Source organism: Dipodomys ordii, unplaced genomic scaffold (genome assembly GCF_000151885.1).
Source record: "Dipodomys ordii isolate 6190 unplaced genomic scaffold, Dord_2.0 Scaffold84, whole genome shotgun sequence".
Lineage (NCBI taxonomy): Eukaryota > Metazoa > Chordata > Mammalia > Rodentia > Heteromyidae > Dipodomys > Dipodomys ordii.
In genome coordinates this window covers 2,671,699-2,687,744 of record NW_012267300.1, presented here as the reverse complement: position 1 = coordinate 2,687,744, position 16,046 = coordinate 2,671,699, and the positions used below count along the sequence as shown (strand labels likewise).

Sequence of the window (16,046 nt, the reverse complement as noted above, 5' to 3'; positions counted from 1 at the left end):
AAATGCTTATATCATTTACTACTTAGTTGTTAAAGCTTAGTGATTTTGAATTAAATGCCATTAAAATTTTGGATGATATACACCATGAAGATGTAATTAAATATCCATATAACAGATGCAGTTTACTAATACATTTGTAGTATTTAACATTTACAAAGTACACATTCTGTTAAAAATCATTTTTCAATTTTCAAATAGTGAAGACAATAGATTCAGTCAATACTAATAGCATTTCCACTTTAAATGGAAAAGTATAATATACTTTTTATTTATGTAATTTGAATGTCTGCTTAAGAATTTTCAGACATTAAGGTTGAATTACTTATTGCAGAAAAACAGTATTTTAATAACTGTAAGACAGAGGATCTTGGAAATATCAAAGTAATTTGAAAATTAAGATTTTAACAAGAAGTATTTGGTTCAATGTTGATACAATCAAGCTTTGAGGAGTAAGTACAAAAAGTTACTACAAATTATAAGGTGAAATCTTGCTAACAGGTAACAGTTTTGCTGAACTACACAATATTACTGTAAAGAAGTAAAAATAAATACAGCTTGTCTTAAATCAAGTCCACAGTAATAGATCAACAATAATCTTTAATATTTCAGACAAAGCAAACACAGCAATAAACAACAAACCTCAAAGGTTGTTCTCAAATTTCAAAATTTATATATTATGAGCCTACTAAGGAACATTACTCAAATGATCACTTTTCCAACTTATGTTTAAAACTCTGTTAAATAAACATGAGCACTGTACACATTCAAATAGATCAAAGATTTGAGTTTGTAGCTATCACTTTTAGGTTATCATTGTTGGCAAATTTCCCCTATTTCTACCTATCAAAAGCTGTTACCTTAAGAGTCTGTCTGGAGTGTTAGCATAAAAGAGAACAAATGTCTATTTTTTTTAGTAAGATTTCAGAGAAAGCAAAACAGTTCTTTGGGAAATATGAGTAATAATTTGCAGTCTGTAGGATTTACCTCAGCTAGCCATGTAAGGCTTTCCATTATCTGGTCTCATCTTATTTAACTAATAATTTGCCACACAAATGTTCCTTTTGTGACAACATAGTGTTTTTACTAATCATGGAATCCTTCCCATATACACCTTCCTAAGTTTTTTAAAAAAATTTCTTCTCTTATTTAAGCAATTCCTGTACAATTTTCAAGGTCCAGTTCATATCGTATTAACCATTACTCTAGTCTACATTTTTGATACCCTTCAACATTTATAATATATTATTTACATTATAGCTTGGGATATAAACGTAGTTTAACATCTTTACAAATTATTGAAAATAATTGTATTTCACAAAGAAATAGGGCTATAACCTTGTATATTTTGAAATTACTAGAAAGGCATTTAATAAGTTGGTAACTGAGTGAATAATGAACAACAAATTTAACAATGCGATTTTGCTAATTATTCGTATTGAAAGTAAAGCTTTTTTGACTGAGATTATGATTTGGTTATCTTTTTGATTGCTGTGGGTTTTTTTGTCAGTTGTGGGGCTTGAACTCTGGGCCTGGGTACTGTCCCTCAGCTCTTCAGCTCAAGGCTAGTGCTCTACCACTTGAGCTACAGTGCCACTTCCAGTTTTCTGATGGGTTATTGGAGATAAGACTCTCACAGTCTCTCCTGCCTGGGCTGGCTTTGAACGCCATCTTCAAATCTCAGCTTCCTGAGTAGCTAAGATTACAGGCATGAGCCACTGCCGCCTGGTGATTTTTTTTTTTTTAATAGAAGAGAATTCTTTAACTCCCTCTACCAATTTCTTTTCTACTGATGCTGTTCTTTAAAAATAATCTCAAATTGAGGACTGACAGTCTACAATAACTAATAATATGAAATGAGATCCAAGGCTACTGTTCTAGATTTCTATGCTCTACTTTCCTAGGACACTACATTTTTCTAGCTCTAACATTTTTCAATGCTCGAATTTTATTCTTTAAACAATATTATGCAAAAGAAAATTGGGAATAAAAATTTAAACATTAGTTCTTTAATTAAAATTAGGAACAAAGCCCCAACAAGTACAAATAATATGTCACTTGTGCAGAGAAAGGTTATTAGCAAGAGTCTTATCATGATTCTTATGTGCTGAAATTTTAAATATATAGACATCATGTTAAATGTCTTTATTCTATAGCAAAATGGTTTATTGGTTAAATAACTATTCTACGCTACAGACTGACATCAGTCCTTCAAAACTGAAATTACTATTTTTCAAATTTGTATGCTTGACTTTTTATAGAATAATTTGTGGAAAATATCACATTGGTAAGTTGGATATTAAGAAAATTAGACAATGTAAACTTGAAAAATAGTTGATATATAATGTTTTAGAACAATGTTCCTGCAAGTCTCCAGATTGTTCAAGTATTTTCAGTTTTTATATTGCAAAGAAAGTGGTTCTGTTAAATATATTGCCTTACTAAATTGTTCCTTTGATAAATTCTTATAAATGATAGGCTACTTCACAAACATTACTGATTACAGAATACATAAAAAACAACAATAATTTAAATTCCATAAATATCAACAAGGCTTATAAATGACTGTAAACACACAAAAATAAGCTAATAGACATTAATTTAACATGTATCCTGAATATAATTAACATTATCTAAGAAAGGCAAATAAAATAAATTCCATTTAAAAATTCTAATAATCTTCATAAATTTATACTGCCAATGGATATATGGTAGGTAGACTGTAAATATCATGTTGCTATGGATAAATTATAATTTTAATTACAATTCATACTATGATTCTATGATTTGATGGTACTAGCTAACTGCTCCTATAAAAATAATATAAAGTAACTCATTATACTGTCTTGAATATGTTTTAATGCTATCATACTACTCATATCATGATTTATGTTTCTAAGAGTCAAATGTTCTCTTCTGTCCTAAATGTTTAAATGCTCATAGAGTAGAGAAGGAGATAGAGAGAAAGAGAGAGAGAGAATTGGCTAGATTAAGGCAAGAAGAGACACTATACTTCAGTGCTCATTCTGTAAGATCTTAGCCACCCACAGTGATTTTATATATTTATAAATAGATATAAACTATTAACATCTGGATAAAACCAAGGAAGTACTTTAATGTTATAAGGCTTTAAACTATGCTTTGTATTCACTTAGCATAGATTCATCAAGCACTTTAAAATTATTAAGTGGCTGCTGAGAACAAAAGAAAAACTTTTAATCTTTAAAATATTTATATGGTGCCATTTATATATTGTGATATTTCTTTTAAAAGTCATGGAGGATATACATAGTGAATTATTTGATACTGACAGAATATTTCCTAGTTATTTTTAATTTGTTATTAGCATCATAACTATCTATATATTGGCCAGATTAGTTTTATAACATTGATTGATAACATTCTTTTTTAAAATCAGGACATGAAATTAATTAAACTTTGAGCTACACTTCAAATTTATTACAGTGAGCACAAAATTCTATTAAATATTTGATATATTAATAAAAATAAAACAAAAAAGTACATTTTGTTGAGCGTAAACTTAATTCTGAATAAAAGTGGGAACATTAATTATACACATAATATATCAAGTAAATCTAATTTAAAATTGTTTATGGAAGAAGAATCTATCTTAAAATTAAATGTCATTTTCTCCTATATGATGTCAGTTACTAATTAATCTTAAAGAGCACAATTAATTTTGTCAAATAAAACTTTCATCACAGAAAATCCCATACATTAAAAATCATCATTGGTCTTATATGACATATATGTAAATACCACACAAGTTATACAAAACATAATAGCTTATTCATAACAAAGGACTTCATGTTAAGGTGCACAAATTAACTCACACATATTCTTTGATTAAAAAAATATTGAACATGACTAACAAAACAGGAATCTATATATAAAACTACAGATATTACTAACTGGGTATTAAAAAAAAGTGTGTGCATGTGTATGTGTGTGTGTGTGTGAGAGAGAGAGAGAGAGAGAGACAGAGAGACAGAAAGACAGAGACAGAGACAGACGAAGAGAGAAACAGAGAGAGGGGGAGAGAGAAGAGGAAAGAGAGAGAGAGAGAGAGAGAGAGAGTGTATGTATGTGCTGATCTTGGCACTTGGACTCAGGGCCTGGGTACTATCCTTGAGCCTTGTTGCTCAAAGCTAGCACTCTACCACTTGAACCAGAGCTACACTTCTGTCTTTTCAGTGGTTATTTAGAGATAAGATTCTCACACAACTGAAACTTCCTGCCCAGGCTGGCTCTGAATTGTGATCCTCAGATCTCAGCCTCCTGAGCAGCTAGGATTACAGGTGAGACTGGTTATTGGAAAATTTAAAGACATAGAGGTTTTATTTTACTTAAAAAGTGATGTAATATTAAACAGATTAATTTACTGTAAGTTAATAAAATATGTATCTACAAAGAGATGATCATAGTCACATAAATGTTCCTCAGAATAACACTAATAAATGACAAATCCAGTCAATTAAGAGATTAATTTGTCAAAGAAAGAGAACTTGATAGTCTTCAGCTAATAGACAACTGTTAGGTTTTAAATGTGCTTTAGAAACCTGTATATGCTAACACTTAATTCTTTTGTAAGGAATTCATAGTATGTTGTTGATATTGCTCTTTTATTTCTCAACTAAAAACTCACTTGTTTGATGCGATCTGGATTAACGGTGGTCTGGGGTTGTAGAATGCTGACAGGTTCAGTCTTGGCCACATTCTGAGGCATTTCTCGAATTTTTTCTGCAATGAATCCATGAACTGCATTCAGTGCTTCAACTGTTCCCTGGATCAAGCACACTCTCTCAGTAGTACCTGCAGATAGAAGATGTGTTTTCAGGGAATATATCTTCTCATTTTACATTTTTTTAGCATAAAAGCTATGAAAAAGTATAAGTAAAATAATATAAAATGTATAGCTCTAAGTTCTAAATGTTAAGCTAAATATAATTTATGTATATAATATCATTTTCATTTATTCTTTCATTGTAGTTATTGCAGTTTTAGAGTTCTTGAACTTTAGAAGAAGCAGAGGTCCAGAGAAATTCAGAACTCTACCCATGCCTATTCACTTAAAAAACGAATACTTAGTATTCAAGTAAAAATTGGGGTTAGAAACACATAGGTAAGTATCTACAGAACCATCTTTCAAAGAGCTTAACCTCTATGGGTAAACCCTGTAAAGGAGATAAATGTAAGAGAGTTATTACATAAAGAAATGGATAAACCAACACGAATGTTACAATTATTCACAATGAGATAGATCCTGGTAACTTCACAGCTGATAAATTTCTAAATTACTAACACTCTTCACACTCTCAGATCTCTTAATCATAGTAAGAGGCACTACTTGGTATTTTATATTTCATTACTTTTAATTTTTTCCATTGGAATGTCAGCTGTATACTGACAATATAATATAGCATAATTGCTTTGTGCTATATTATTCCAGCAGTCTAAATCTCTGGTATATAGTAAATAGTTCTGGATAAACAATGTTCCCTTTATTAATGACATAATTTTAATAAGAATATCAGGGTTAAATAAGTAGTATTTATATATCACATAGAGCAAAGTATTAGTGTTTTACAGATAGACTCTAAGGCAATGAAAGTATGTTATTAGGTTTTCAGACTACTGTGAGGTTTACTGAAGCAGACTGTAATTCAAGAGTAATAATCTCATTGTCCCCAAAACACAAGATGCATTTTTCATCTTTTTCTAATGACAAATTATTTTGGTAAAAAATGACATTTTAAAATTTGTAAATTTTTAAAATCTGTATGAACATTTTCAAGTAACTACTACATTTCCTTTGGGTAGTAGTAGTAGTATTTCAAAATTCTGATCTGCAAAATATTTTAAAATATTGTTAAAGAGCACAGTTATGAAACTACTAATATTACAGGTGTTAACTTTACAGTGCCTTTAAGATTATAGTACATAAACAATTGGTCATTCTTTTAGAAGAGACTTGATCATGCAAATGATTATAATAAATAATAAGCATAGTTAAACTTTCCTAATTCAGTCCCAAAATTCACGTGTCCTAGGTTGCAGAAATATTTCAATAGTGAGCAAGTATAACTTTCATTTGTAAGGATGGATAAAACCTGAAAAACACAATTTGAGTCTATGTACTTAATTTTTCTTGTTTCTCTTAATAATCTTCTTATCCTTGTCTATAATGAGGTATCTTGGTGATTCTTAAATACATGAACTAATTTATAGGAATACTCAGAGGAGATATTATGAGATTAAATTAATATTCAATAAATATCTAGAAAGGATAGGAGCTGATCATTATAGCTAACGTAAAATGTCCTTATTTGGGTCAGTAGATAAAGCATACATCAGATCACATTACTGTGTTTGGAAACAACATAGAATACTCTCCAGTGGTTCCCAAAATAGTTTAGCTTAGAGTTATTTTTAATAGTAAAATGTAATACTAAATAAATACTTTATACAATTTATATTGTTCTTAATTTTGATTTAACGAATACATATGATATCTAATCACACAGTAACCCCAATACTCCAGATTGTATAGAGTAACAGATAGCAAATAGAAATCACTGATCCAGAGAGAAATATGATTGTCCACAAAGCCAAATATCAAACAGAAGCCTGTATGAGACAATTTATAGAGTTCATAAAATGACATTTACCATGTATAAAATCCAAAGATTATTTCATTTCCATTAGAATTACTCCAGTAAAAGAAAGAAAAAAGGAAAGCATGCATATATCACTAAGAAATACGAAATATTCAGAAGGGATGCTATTATATTCTTCTCATTTCTAAAGGCCTTTTCACTCAGGTAACAGAAAAATCATAATTTTAACAGGAAGTCACTAAAAAGGAAAACTGTCACAAATATGATAAAAGTCCTGTAACACAAATGAGCATATAAATCATGAAAAGTTGCTGGGTTTTGTTATTTTAAATGCTTTTAGAACTCGATTACTGTCTAAACTGAACTGCCAGTTATTTATCATTTTGTTTGACGGTAGTATTTATTTCTTTATGCAGCAGAATAACAAGAGTTGAAAATCCATTTTTTAAAAGTATGTGCTCACATTTTGTAAAAGGTAAAAATATGAGTGTATATAGTTTTAGGGAGACGTCACAAAATATGTAATTAGAAGGGTTAAAATTAATTACAAAGACTAACTAATGAGATGTCTTTAAAGTTTTAATTTCATGGGTAATCAAATGGCTAAAAGCACATTTCTAAAATTAGGTACAACCTAGAGCATTCCATCACTTCTTTCTTGGGCTCAATCCTGCTTTACTCATCATGTATTTTGTTCTTCTGTTTTTCAGCTCCTTTCTTTAAGCTGTGTTTTTTTACTGGCGCATTCCATCATAAGAAAATATATTACAAGCATTTTAACATTTAAAGACATTTGTGGAATTGAAAAATTAGTCTTTGTAAAAATAATGGGATAATCCATTTAGGTAAAGATAATAAATGGATAAAACCATTGGTTAAAATGTTTATGACAAATTTTGAATGAAATTATCAAGGTTTTTCCTGACTGACTTCAGCGATCAACATTAATGTGATGAAAAATGTGAAAACAATCAATATGAACCTTTTAAAGTAATGCAACATATAGTTTAACTCTCTCTCTATATATATAGTAATATATATTGCAATATATAACAAAAGTTTTTATTGTAATATATAACAGAAGTTTTATTAGTTTTAGGTTCAAACACTTTTGTGTGGCTGTATATATCTGTATATATATACACATACTTTTGTATGTGTATTCAAATACTTTTGTGTTCAAATACTTTTGTGTATTTATATACAAAGTATTTGAATCTAAAATTAATAAAATTTTGTACTATACAATTATAGATATTTCTAAAAGCAGAAATATTATTCTGTAGAGAAGCAAAAATACCCATCGAAAATGTCAAACAGTTTAGAAAATTGATTCAGGTTCATTGGTAAGGAGAAATAATATAATCTATATAATCTATATAATAAAATTAACTAAGAGATATTATAATCCAACTATATTAGAATTTCGATTCAAATTTAGACAATTTTCATTTGAAGGACAATTGAAACAAGTATATGAAGTGAGTATTAAGGCGTATCAATTACTTAACAGTTGTGATTATAACATCAGGTTTTGTAAGAAAGCATCCTTTTTAATTTTTGGAGATATTAATAAAATATATACATAGAAAACCAGTGGAATGTGTTTAAAATATTTCTGCAACATAAAAAGAAGTAGGCTTTGCAAAATTTTGAAACTGTTTATAAACCATATAAGGAGATTCACTATCCCACTTTTATGTACATTTGAAAACTTCCTAATAAAATTATACAATAAGCAATAAAATTATGAAAATTTGATGACCTTTCTTCTAGAAAGATCAATTTTTTCATAGCTAAAAATTCCTTGAGTGAGTTAAATATACTCTGCTTCCTCATACCCAATTTTAAACCTTCTCCACTATAGCTATTTGCTCCAGGGTCTATTCCATTATGGCATGTGTCTGAAATGTCCACTGAAAGAACTTATTAAAGCTATACCTGGGCAAATACACTTTTCTGTTCTTCACATTCTTTGTGCCACCATCAACATTTGACAGGTTGGATATTCTAAGAACATATCACTTGGCTTTTGGGATACAAAATACTTATGGGTTCTGGTTTTCACGCCCATCATTCATTTGAAAAATATTTTTTGATAACCTAGTAAGCAATAATCCAATTGGAAGGTGAAGACAGAGTCAGGGCTAAAAAGATCATGCAAAAACTTTAAACATAAAACTAAATAGACAGGATTAAGTGCTATCGAGAAAACTGGGGGTCATACAGGCTGAGCAAAGACAAAAAGAACTATCAGAGAAACTTGGTCAAACTCACTACTGCATCTCCAGTATGTAGAATAATGCCTGACACAACATACGCTTAACAGGTAGCTTTTAAACTACAGAAATAACTTTTTATACCTATCTTTATACCTAATTTGGAATTATATTTATATATATGAATGATTTGTATAGCTTTTTATTAGTGCAAAACATGTATAAAGAAAATATACATATTTGGGTTTTTAAGATCAGATGATATATGCAAATTTGATATATTTTGGAAAAGGATTTTATAAAACTAAAGTAACACGTTATGGCATATGAGCATAATTTTTATGCTCATTTATGGGCATAACAGGACACTCAGTAAAAATCATGTAGGCAACGGTATGAGAGGATAAAATAAATAATTTAATATTTTTTAACTTCTAAAGTAAAAGAAACAGATCAACTGAACATGTAAAACTAACAAAATATAAAGAACAAATATTCTAAAATGCAATTAAAAACTTCTGAAAAAATTGGTACCAACTTTAAAACTTGAATGAGTTTATTCCACAATAATGAGTACATAAATATTTCTGATTGTTATCTATAATGGAAATTAGTAAATATTTTTGATTTACATGTGAAAAGTGCATTGTTTTGTACAGGTCTACCATCCATATTTTCAAATATAAAGTTTAAGCTGGGCGCCGGTGGCTCACGCCTGTAATCCTAGCTACTCAGTAGGCTGAGATTTGAGGATCGAGGTTCAAAGCCAGCCAAGGCAAGAAAATCTGTGAGACTCTTATCTCCAATAAACCACTAGAAAACAGGGAGTGGCACTGTGGCTCAAGCAGTAGTGTACTCGCCTTGAGCTGACAGCACCCAATGGACAGCACCCAATCCCACAGTTCAAGCCCCATGACTGACAAAAAAAATTTTTTTAAATGCTCCAAATCCTTAACTTATTGAGTGCAACAAACACGTCACTCAGAACATTCACATTTTGGAGAGTTTCAAACATTAAATTTGGAAATTAGGAATGCTCAATTGACAAATTCTAGGCAGATATTCCCAGCTGAGAAACGTGAAACCATTATATTCTATTCAGAAATGGAAAGACCTGGAAAAAATTATGTTAAGTGAATAAGTCAGGCCCCAGATACAAAAGATGCAGGTATTCTCTTTTATGTGGAAGTGAGATTTAGCTTATAAACCTGTAAGTACATAAGTTGAGTGGTAATCAAGTATATACAAATATATTAATTGAAATATGGTAGATTCAAAGGTAAATCTCAAATAGTATAATGCTTTAGAAAGCCAAAAATCAAAGTTCAGGGCTGGGAAGGTGGCTCAGTGGTAGAGTGCTTGCCTCACATGCAAGAAGCCCTGGGTTTGATTCCTCAGCACCACACAAACAGAAAAAGCCAGAAGTGGTGCTGTGGCTCAAGTGGTAGAGTGCTAGCCTCTTTGTGTGCAAGGACAGTGCCCTGAGTTCAAGCTCCAGAACCGGCCAAAAAAATAAAAAATAATCAAAGTTCAGCAAAATAACACACCAGGAAGTAGGTACTAGAAAGGGGTAGGGGATAAAGGGGTAGATCAATGAAGAGGAGGAGAGAGACGAGAATGCAGTCAAGAATCCAAGGTATATCCTATAAAATTAGGAAGAGTGAGGGAAAGGGTATGTAGGGGAAGGATGGATAAGAATGTTGGGTGGTTATGTCGAAAACGAACTTTACAATTTTGGTGGGGTGGAGGGAGGGTTGGGTAGAAGGGTTGGGGGGATGGGATAGGAAGGGGAAACAAAGGAGGAGGCTACAATGCTTGATAAGAAATGTTCTCATTATCTTGCCCATGTAATTGTAACTCCTCTGTACAGTATTTTCACACACAAAAAAAATTGTAAAAAAAAAGAATGTTAAATGACATTAAGATATGGTATTCTTAAACTGCTTTGTTAAATGGCAACTCCTGTGTACAATTATGAAAGGATATTCAATCTATGCTTCCATTGAGAATATAGCTCAACAACTTACAAGAATGTAGACATACAATTCTTTAGAAAATACAGGTATTAAAAGGAAGGAATTTGACTGTAGTATTGACAGTGAAACATCTTAATTTTGAAAGGAGTGATATTGATCACAATGTATTGTATTCTTAAACATTAATTGGCAATTCCTTTGTACAACTACCTAAAGACAATAATAAAAAGATAACACAACCTTAAAAAAATTAAACACTCTTTCTCAGTATTACTGTGACAAACTATAGACATTGTTTTTGGCCTCAAACAGAACTTATGAAAATGGAAATGTCAAGAAAGTTTTCAGTAGGCAAAATCTGATATTTGAAACACAACAAAATACATATGCAAGTTTCATAGCAAGATAATGACTTATAATACTGAGAAGTTACTAAATTCCAAACAACTTATATTCTGAGTGGGTTAATATCTTTTCCACTAAAATAAGTAGATTTATTACTTTAGGAAATCTTTCTCAATACATTATAATTTTTGCTCAGTGTTCTGTATATTCTCAAGATACATTTAACATTTCCTTCATATTTCAGGCCAACCTTACGATTGAAAATAACAATACAATGCCAATCTCTATAGATTTCTTTAGGTGTGTTTATCATTCCACAAAAGGTTCTTAGTGAAGAAATCTGTTTTCATTTTCTTTCCTTTGAAATCTCTTTAACTGTCTATATTGCTGGATTTGCAGTAAGAATCAACTGAGAAACTATGGCATTCATACTTTTTTTTATCAGAATGTTTAAAATAATGTGTGTGTGTGTGTGTGTGTGTGTGTGTGTGTGTATGTGTGTGTGAGTATGGAGAGGGGGGAAGAGAGAGAAAGAAAGAGAGAGAGAGATACCTTAACTTTCCAAACGGAAATCCAGGTGTTAGTTTTTTTTTTAAATGAATAAAAAACAACCAACAGTGAGTTGCTTCACAGTCCTAATTTTGTAACCATGCCAATTTATATACTGAAGTATATATTTATGTTAAAATCCGCATAAAAATTAGTTCAATAGCTTTTCTTTAGATTAACTGTTAAAAGTGAGTTACAAAGAGCATCAATCTTGAATGACAACAAATGTTGGGTATATTCTGTCAGGTTAGATGGTATACAATTTAAATTATGAGAAAAAACGTCATGAGAATAAAAGTGATGGCAGTGGTACTTTTAATATATTAAGACTGTTGGAAGAATTCTTACATATGACTTCATTTTCATATATTGCCTTTCAACAGACCACAATCCATGTGAGAAATAATGATTCCTGGTAATGTCCTTAAAAAAATTCAGAGCCTTTTCATGAATTCATATGTTCTGATATTTACTGCTGCTAAGTACATTAGCAGAAGTCCCATTATGGGGCTGTATTGTGCAGCAATATAGTGTTAAACCATTTCCTAAGAAAACATATCTTTTGTCTAATTTCCATAAATGAAGCTACCTGAAGGTTTCCTTTGACACTCATCATGAGCCTTTTCTTTATGATTTAGTTTCTTTTCCAAGCCTGTATATTCATAAGAGCTAAATTAAAACTGTAAGAAATTCTACAACTTGCATCTCCTATCATTATTCTAAAAGTTCTTTAAATGATAATGCTTCATTATGTTTACCAATCATTTTATAATTATGAATTATGTATATAAGTCTACATGCATACATATAAATTTTCATTTAATATTATTTAATGTGCACAATAACCAGGACAGATAATATAATCTCCAGCTTACAGTTACTTAAGTGAAAGCAACTGGATCAAAGTCACACAGCAAACGCAGAAATAATTTAAGGTACTTTCGAGCAATTATACTACATACCTCTAGGAAATGTAACATTAGGCCAGCTACCAAAAATAAAATATATTTAAGAAAAACCACAAATGTTTCAGATTGATTGGGGAAAATTAATTTTAACCAAAGTTTGACAAATGAAAAATTACTTTTCAGACTTACTGCACACATAATATAAAACTAAAGGAAATGATTGACCCTTTTGCAGAGAACAAACCACCACAGGAGATGGTTACTAATTATGTGAGGCATTAACAATCCTTTTTAGAATAAGCTTTGAGAATAACAAAGGAATTTATAAAATTGTCATAAAAAGTTAAGTTCAATTTGTAGTTGCAGTTTTTATACCATTGAATAGTGTGCACATTTAATAATATTCCATTCTGGCTTCCATTTACCTAGGGTAAAATACACTACTTTAAGACATATGAAAAATAAGTAATAGCAAGACACTGGTACTTATTAATGCCTTTAATCCTAGCTACTCAGGAAGATGAGATCTGAGAAATATGGTTCAAAGCCAGTCTGGGCAGAAAGACCTTGAGACTCTCAATCTCCAATTATGTACCCAAAAAGTCAGAAGTGGAGCTGTGGCAAGTGGTAGAGTGTTATAGCCTCAAGCAACAAAGCTCAGGGACAGCACCCAGGTCCTGAGTCTAAGCACTAGGACTAGCACCAAAAATAAAAATTTTAAGATAAAATAAATAAGTAATAGGGATTGGCATCTATGATACATAATACTTGCTTTTCTTCCCCCCAAATAATGCAAATTGTCATATAACATGCTTTAATCTCAAGTGAATAAAGTCTTAATGCTCTGTTTTAAGAACATGCTTTAATATAAAATATATCCAACCAAGCTAAATAATCACTGTATAGAATTCAGAAAAAAACAAAAAAACAAAAAAGATATTCATATTCTTTGGTGACCTTAGAAGACAATGAATGGTACGTGAGACACTGCTTAACTCCTGTCTCAATCTGTTCTATGCATGCTTATGGCATACTTTATTTAACTAGCTATTTTTATAAAGTAGCTTCTGTAGTACTGATGAACACTGAAAACAGATATACATGAAAAAATTAAATAACAGTGGCAGCCATTGTCATGTATACTCAATTTGTCTTATTTTTAAGTTCTGAAGTAATGCAGAAATTCCCACCAAGATGACTAGGTATTCATTTACCTTCTCATAGGTTTACTCTAAATTAAGAATTAAAACACACAAGGTACCAAAACCAAATATAGTGACAATGAGGTATAAACCATAGAGGGAAAAAAACACAAGAAAAAAGAAATAACTTCACATAGCACATTAAAAACAACAATATGTTTATCTGAATTAGGGAAGGGAAGAGAACAACAAAATGGTGAGACAAAGGACAAAAGGCGAACCAATTCAATAGCAATACTCACAAGACAATATGTTGCAAATGAATTTTACAACTTGTGGGGAGCATTAGAGGGAGGGAAAATGGGAGAAAAATGAGGGAGGTGGTGACAATGTTTGATGAGAAATGTATTCATGGGGCTGGGAAGGTGGCTCAGTGGTAGAGTGCTTGCCTAGCATTCATAAGGCACCACATAAGCAGAAAATGCTAGAAGTGGCACTGTGGCTCAAGTGATAGAGCACTAGCCTGGAGCTGAAAGGCTGAGGGACAGCACCCAGGCCCAGAGTTCAGGGCCCATGACAACCCCCCCCTCAAAAAAAAAAACAAAGAGAAAAGTATCTTACATATGTAACTGTAACCTCTCTGTATATCACCTTGACAATAAAATTAAATTAAAAAATAAAAAGTCTTTCCTAACAATAACCTACGTTTTTACTGTATTTGATGTTGGTATAATTTGTGGAGGGAAAGGGAAAAACAAATTGTTTAAATAGGGATACAGGTGGACCCATTGCAACAATAAGATGACAAGACCTTATGTCGAAAAACGAACTTTACAACTTTGGTGTGCGGGTGTGTGTGGGGGTGGTTTGGGAAGGGATAGTAAGGGGAAACAAAGGAGGAGGCAACAATGCTTGATAGGAAATATACTCATTACCTTGCTCATGTAATTGTAAGCCCTCTGTATGGTATTTTCACAATTAAAAAAATGAAAAAAATAAAAATTACAACATTACTTTGGTCAATATTATTACTTTTTAGTGTCTACAATAAAATATAGGATTATAAAACTGACAAGACAAAAATCTCAATAAACCTTCCAAACCGACAAAAAAACTCAATAAAAATTACTATTATATGTACATACAGAGATACATCTACTTGCCACCATTTGTAAAAACTGATTTGCACTTGATTTCTGCTGCAATAACGAAAAAAATCTTCACCTACCCTTTATATTCTATGGTGAAGTAATTTGCAGAAGTTCATATCATAGACTAAATTTGGAAGCTGAAAAAAGTTTGTATGACAGATGAGATACAGAATATGCTATGGAATGCAGAAGTGTAACCAGTGGTGCTATGCTTAGCTAATCAAAGTCATGCAAAGAGAAGGAAAGAACACATCGGTGGACATTTTTGCAGCACAGTAACAAAGTATAAATCAAGAGCAAAAAATGGGTATCTCTGAGGGTAGTTCTATTTGACATATGACAAAAGTGTCTCCATTGAACTCCCATGTATTCATGAGCTCCAGTGTTACTTAGAAAATCAGTTATAGGGGCTGGGAAGGCAGCTCAGTGGTAGAGCGCTTGCCTTGCATGCATGAGGCCCTGGGTTCGATTCCTCAGCACCACATAAGCAAAAAGAAAAAAGCCAGAAGTGGTGCTGTGGCTCAAGTGGTAGAGCTGAAGAGCTGAGGGACAGCTCCCAGTCCTAGAGTTCAGACCCCACGACCGGACCCCCCCCCAAAAAAAAAAGAAAAAAGGAAATCAGTTATAATGAGTCTGTAAATACAATATGAAGGAGAGGGTCCATATCTCCACAGATTACAAGAGAGATTGGATAATACAAGTCAGTGAATAATCAATATTTTAGCAAGCTGATAATTTATTTTTATTATCTTCAAATAGTTGTGCAAAGAGACTTCATTTTATATGTTAGTTATGTGTACCCTTCATTTTGATCAGTTTCCCTATTCTATCCTTCTTCCTACCCTTCCCATTGATCACATCCCAACCTCTCTCTTACAGTTTTTTTTCTTTTTTTTAATTCTGGCACTGAGAATTATATGCACTGAGAAGTATGGCTGGCTCACAATTCCTATTTTCTTTAATCTCTTCTTAACTCCCACTTCCTCCAGACATGTGTCAGCTTCCTTGTATTCATTTTGTTAAACTGCAATTAATTGTTCAAAGGAGTTACACCAAAGAAACCCACCCATGTATATCATAATTTATAGTCAGTTTGATTGTGTATGTATGTATTAGCCAAC

General features: G+C 31.4%; 1 protein-coding gene across 3 annotated transcripts in view; it reads right to left on the bottom strand.

The window, feature by feature from the left end:
* Nova1 (neuro-oncological ventral antigen 1) overlaps window positions 1-16,046 on the bottom strand; it is a 145,308-nt gene that overhangs the window by 28,092 nt on the left and 101,170 nt on the right. For all 3 annotated transcript variants that reach the window (XM_013025350.1, XM_013025352.1, XM_013025351.1), the window contains exon 3: window positions 4,664-4,830. In XM_013025350.1, the coding sequence (XP_012880804.1) occupies window positions 4,664-4,830 (167 nt within the window). The remainder of the gene's footprint in view (window positions 1-4,663; window positions 4,831-16,046) is intronic.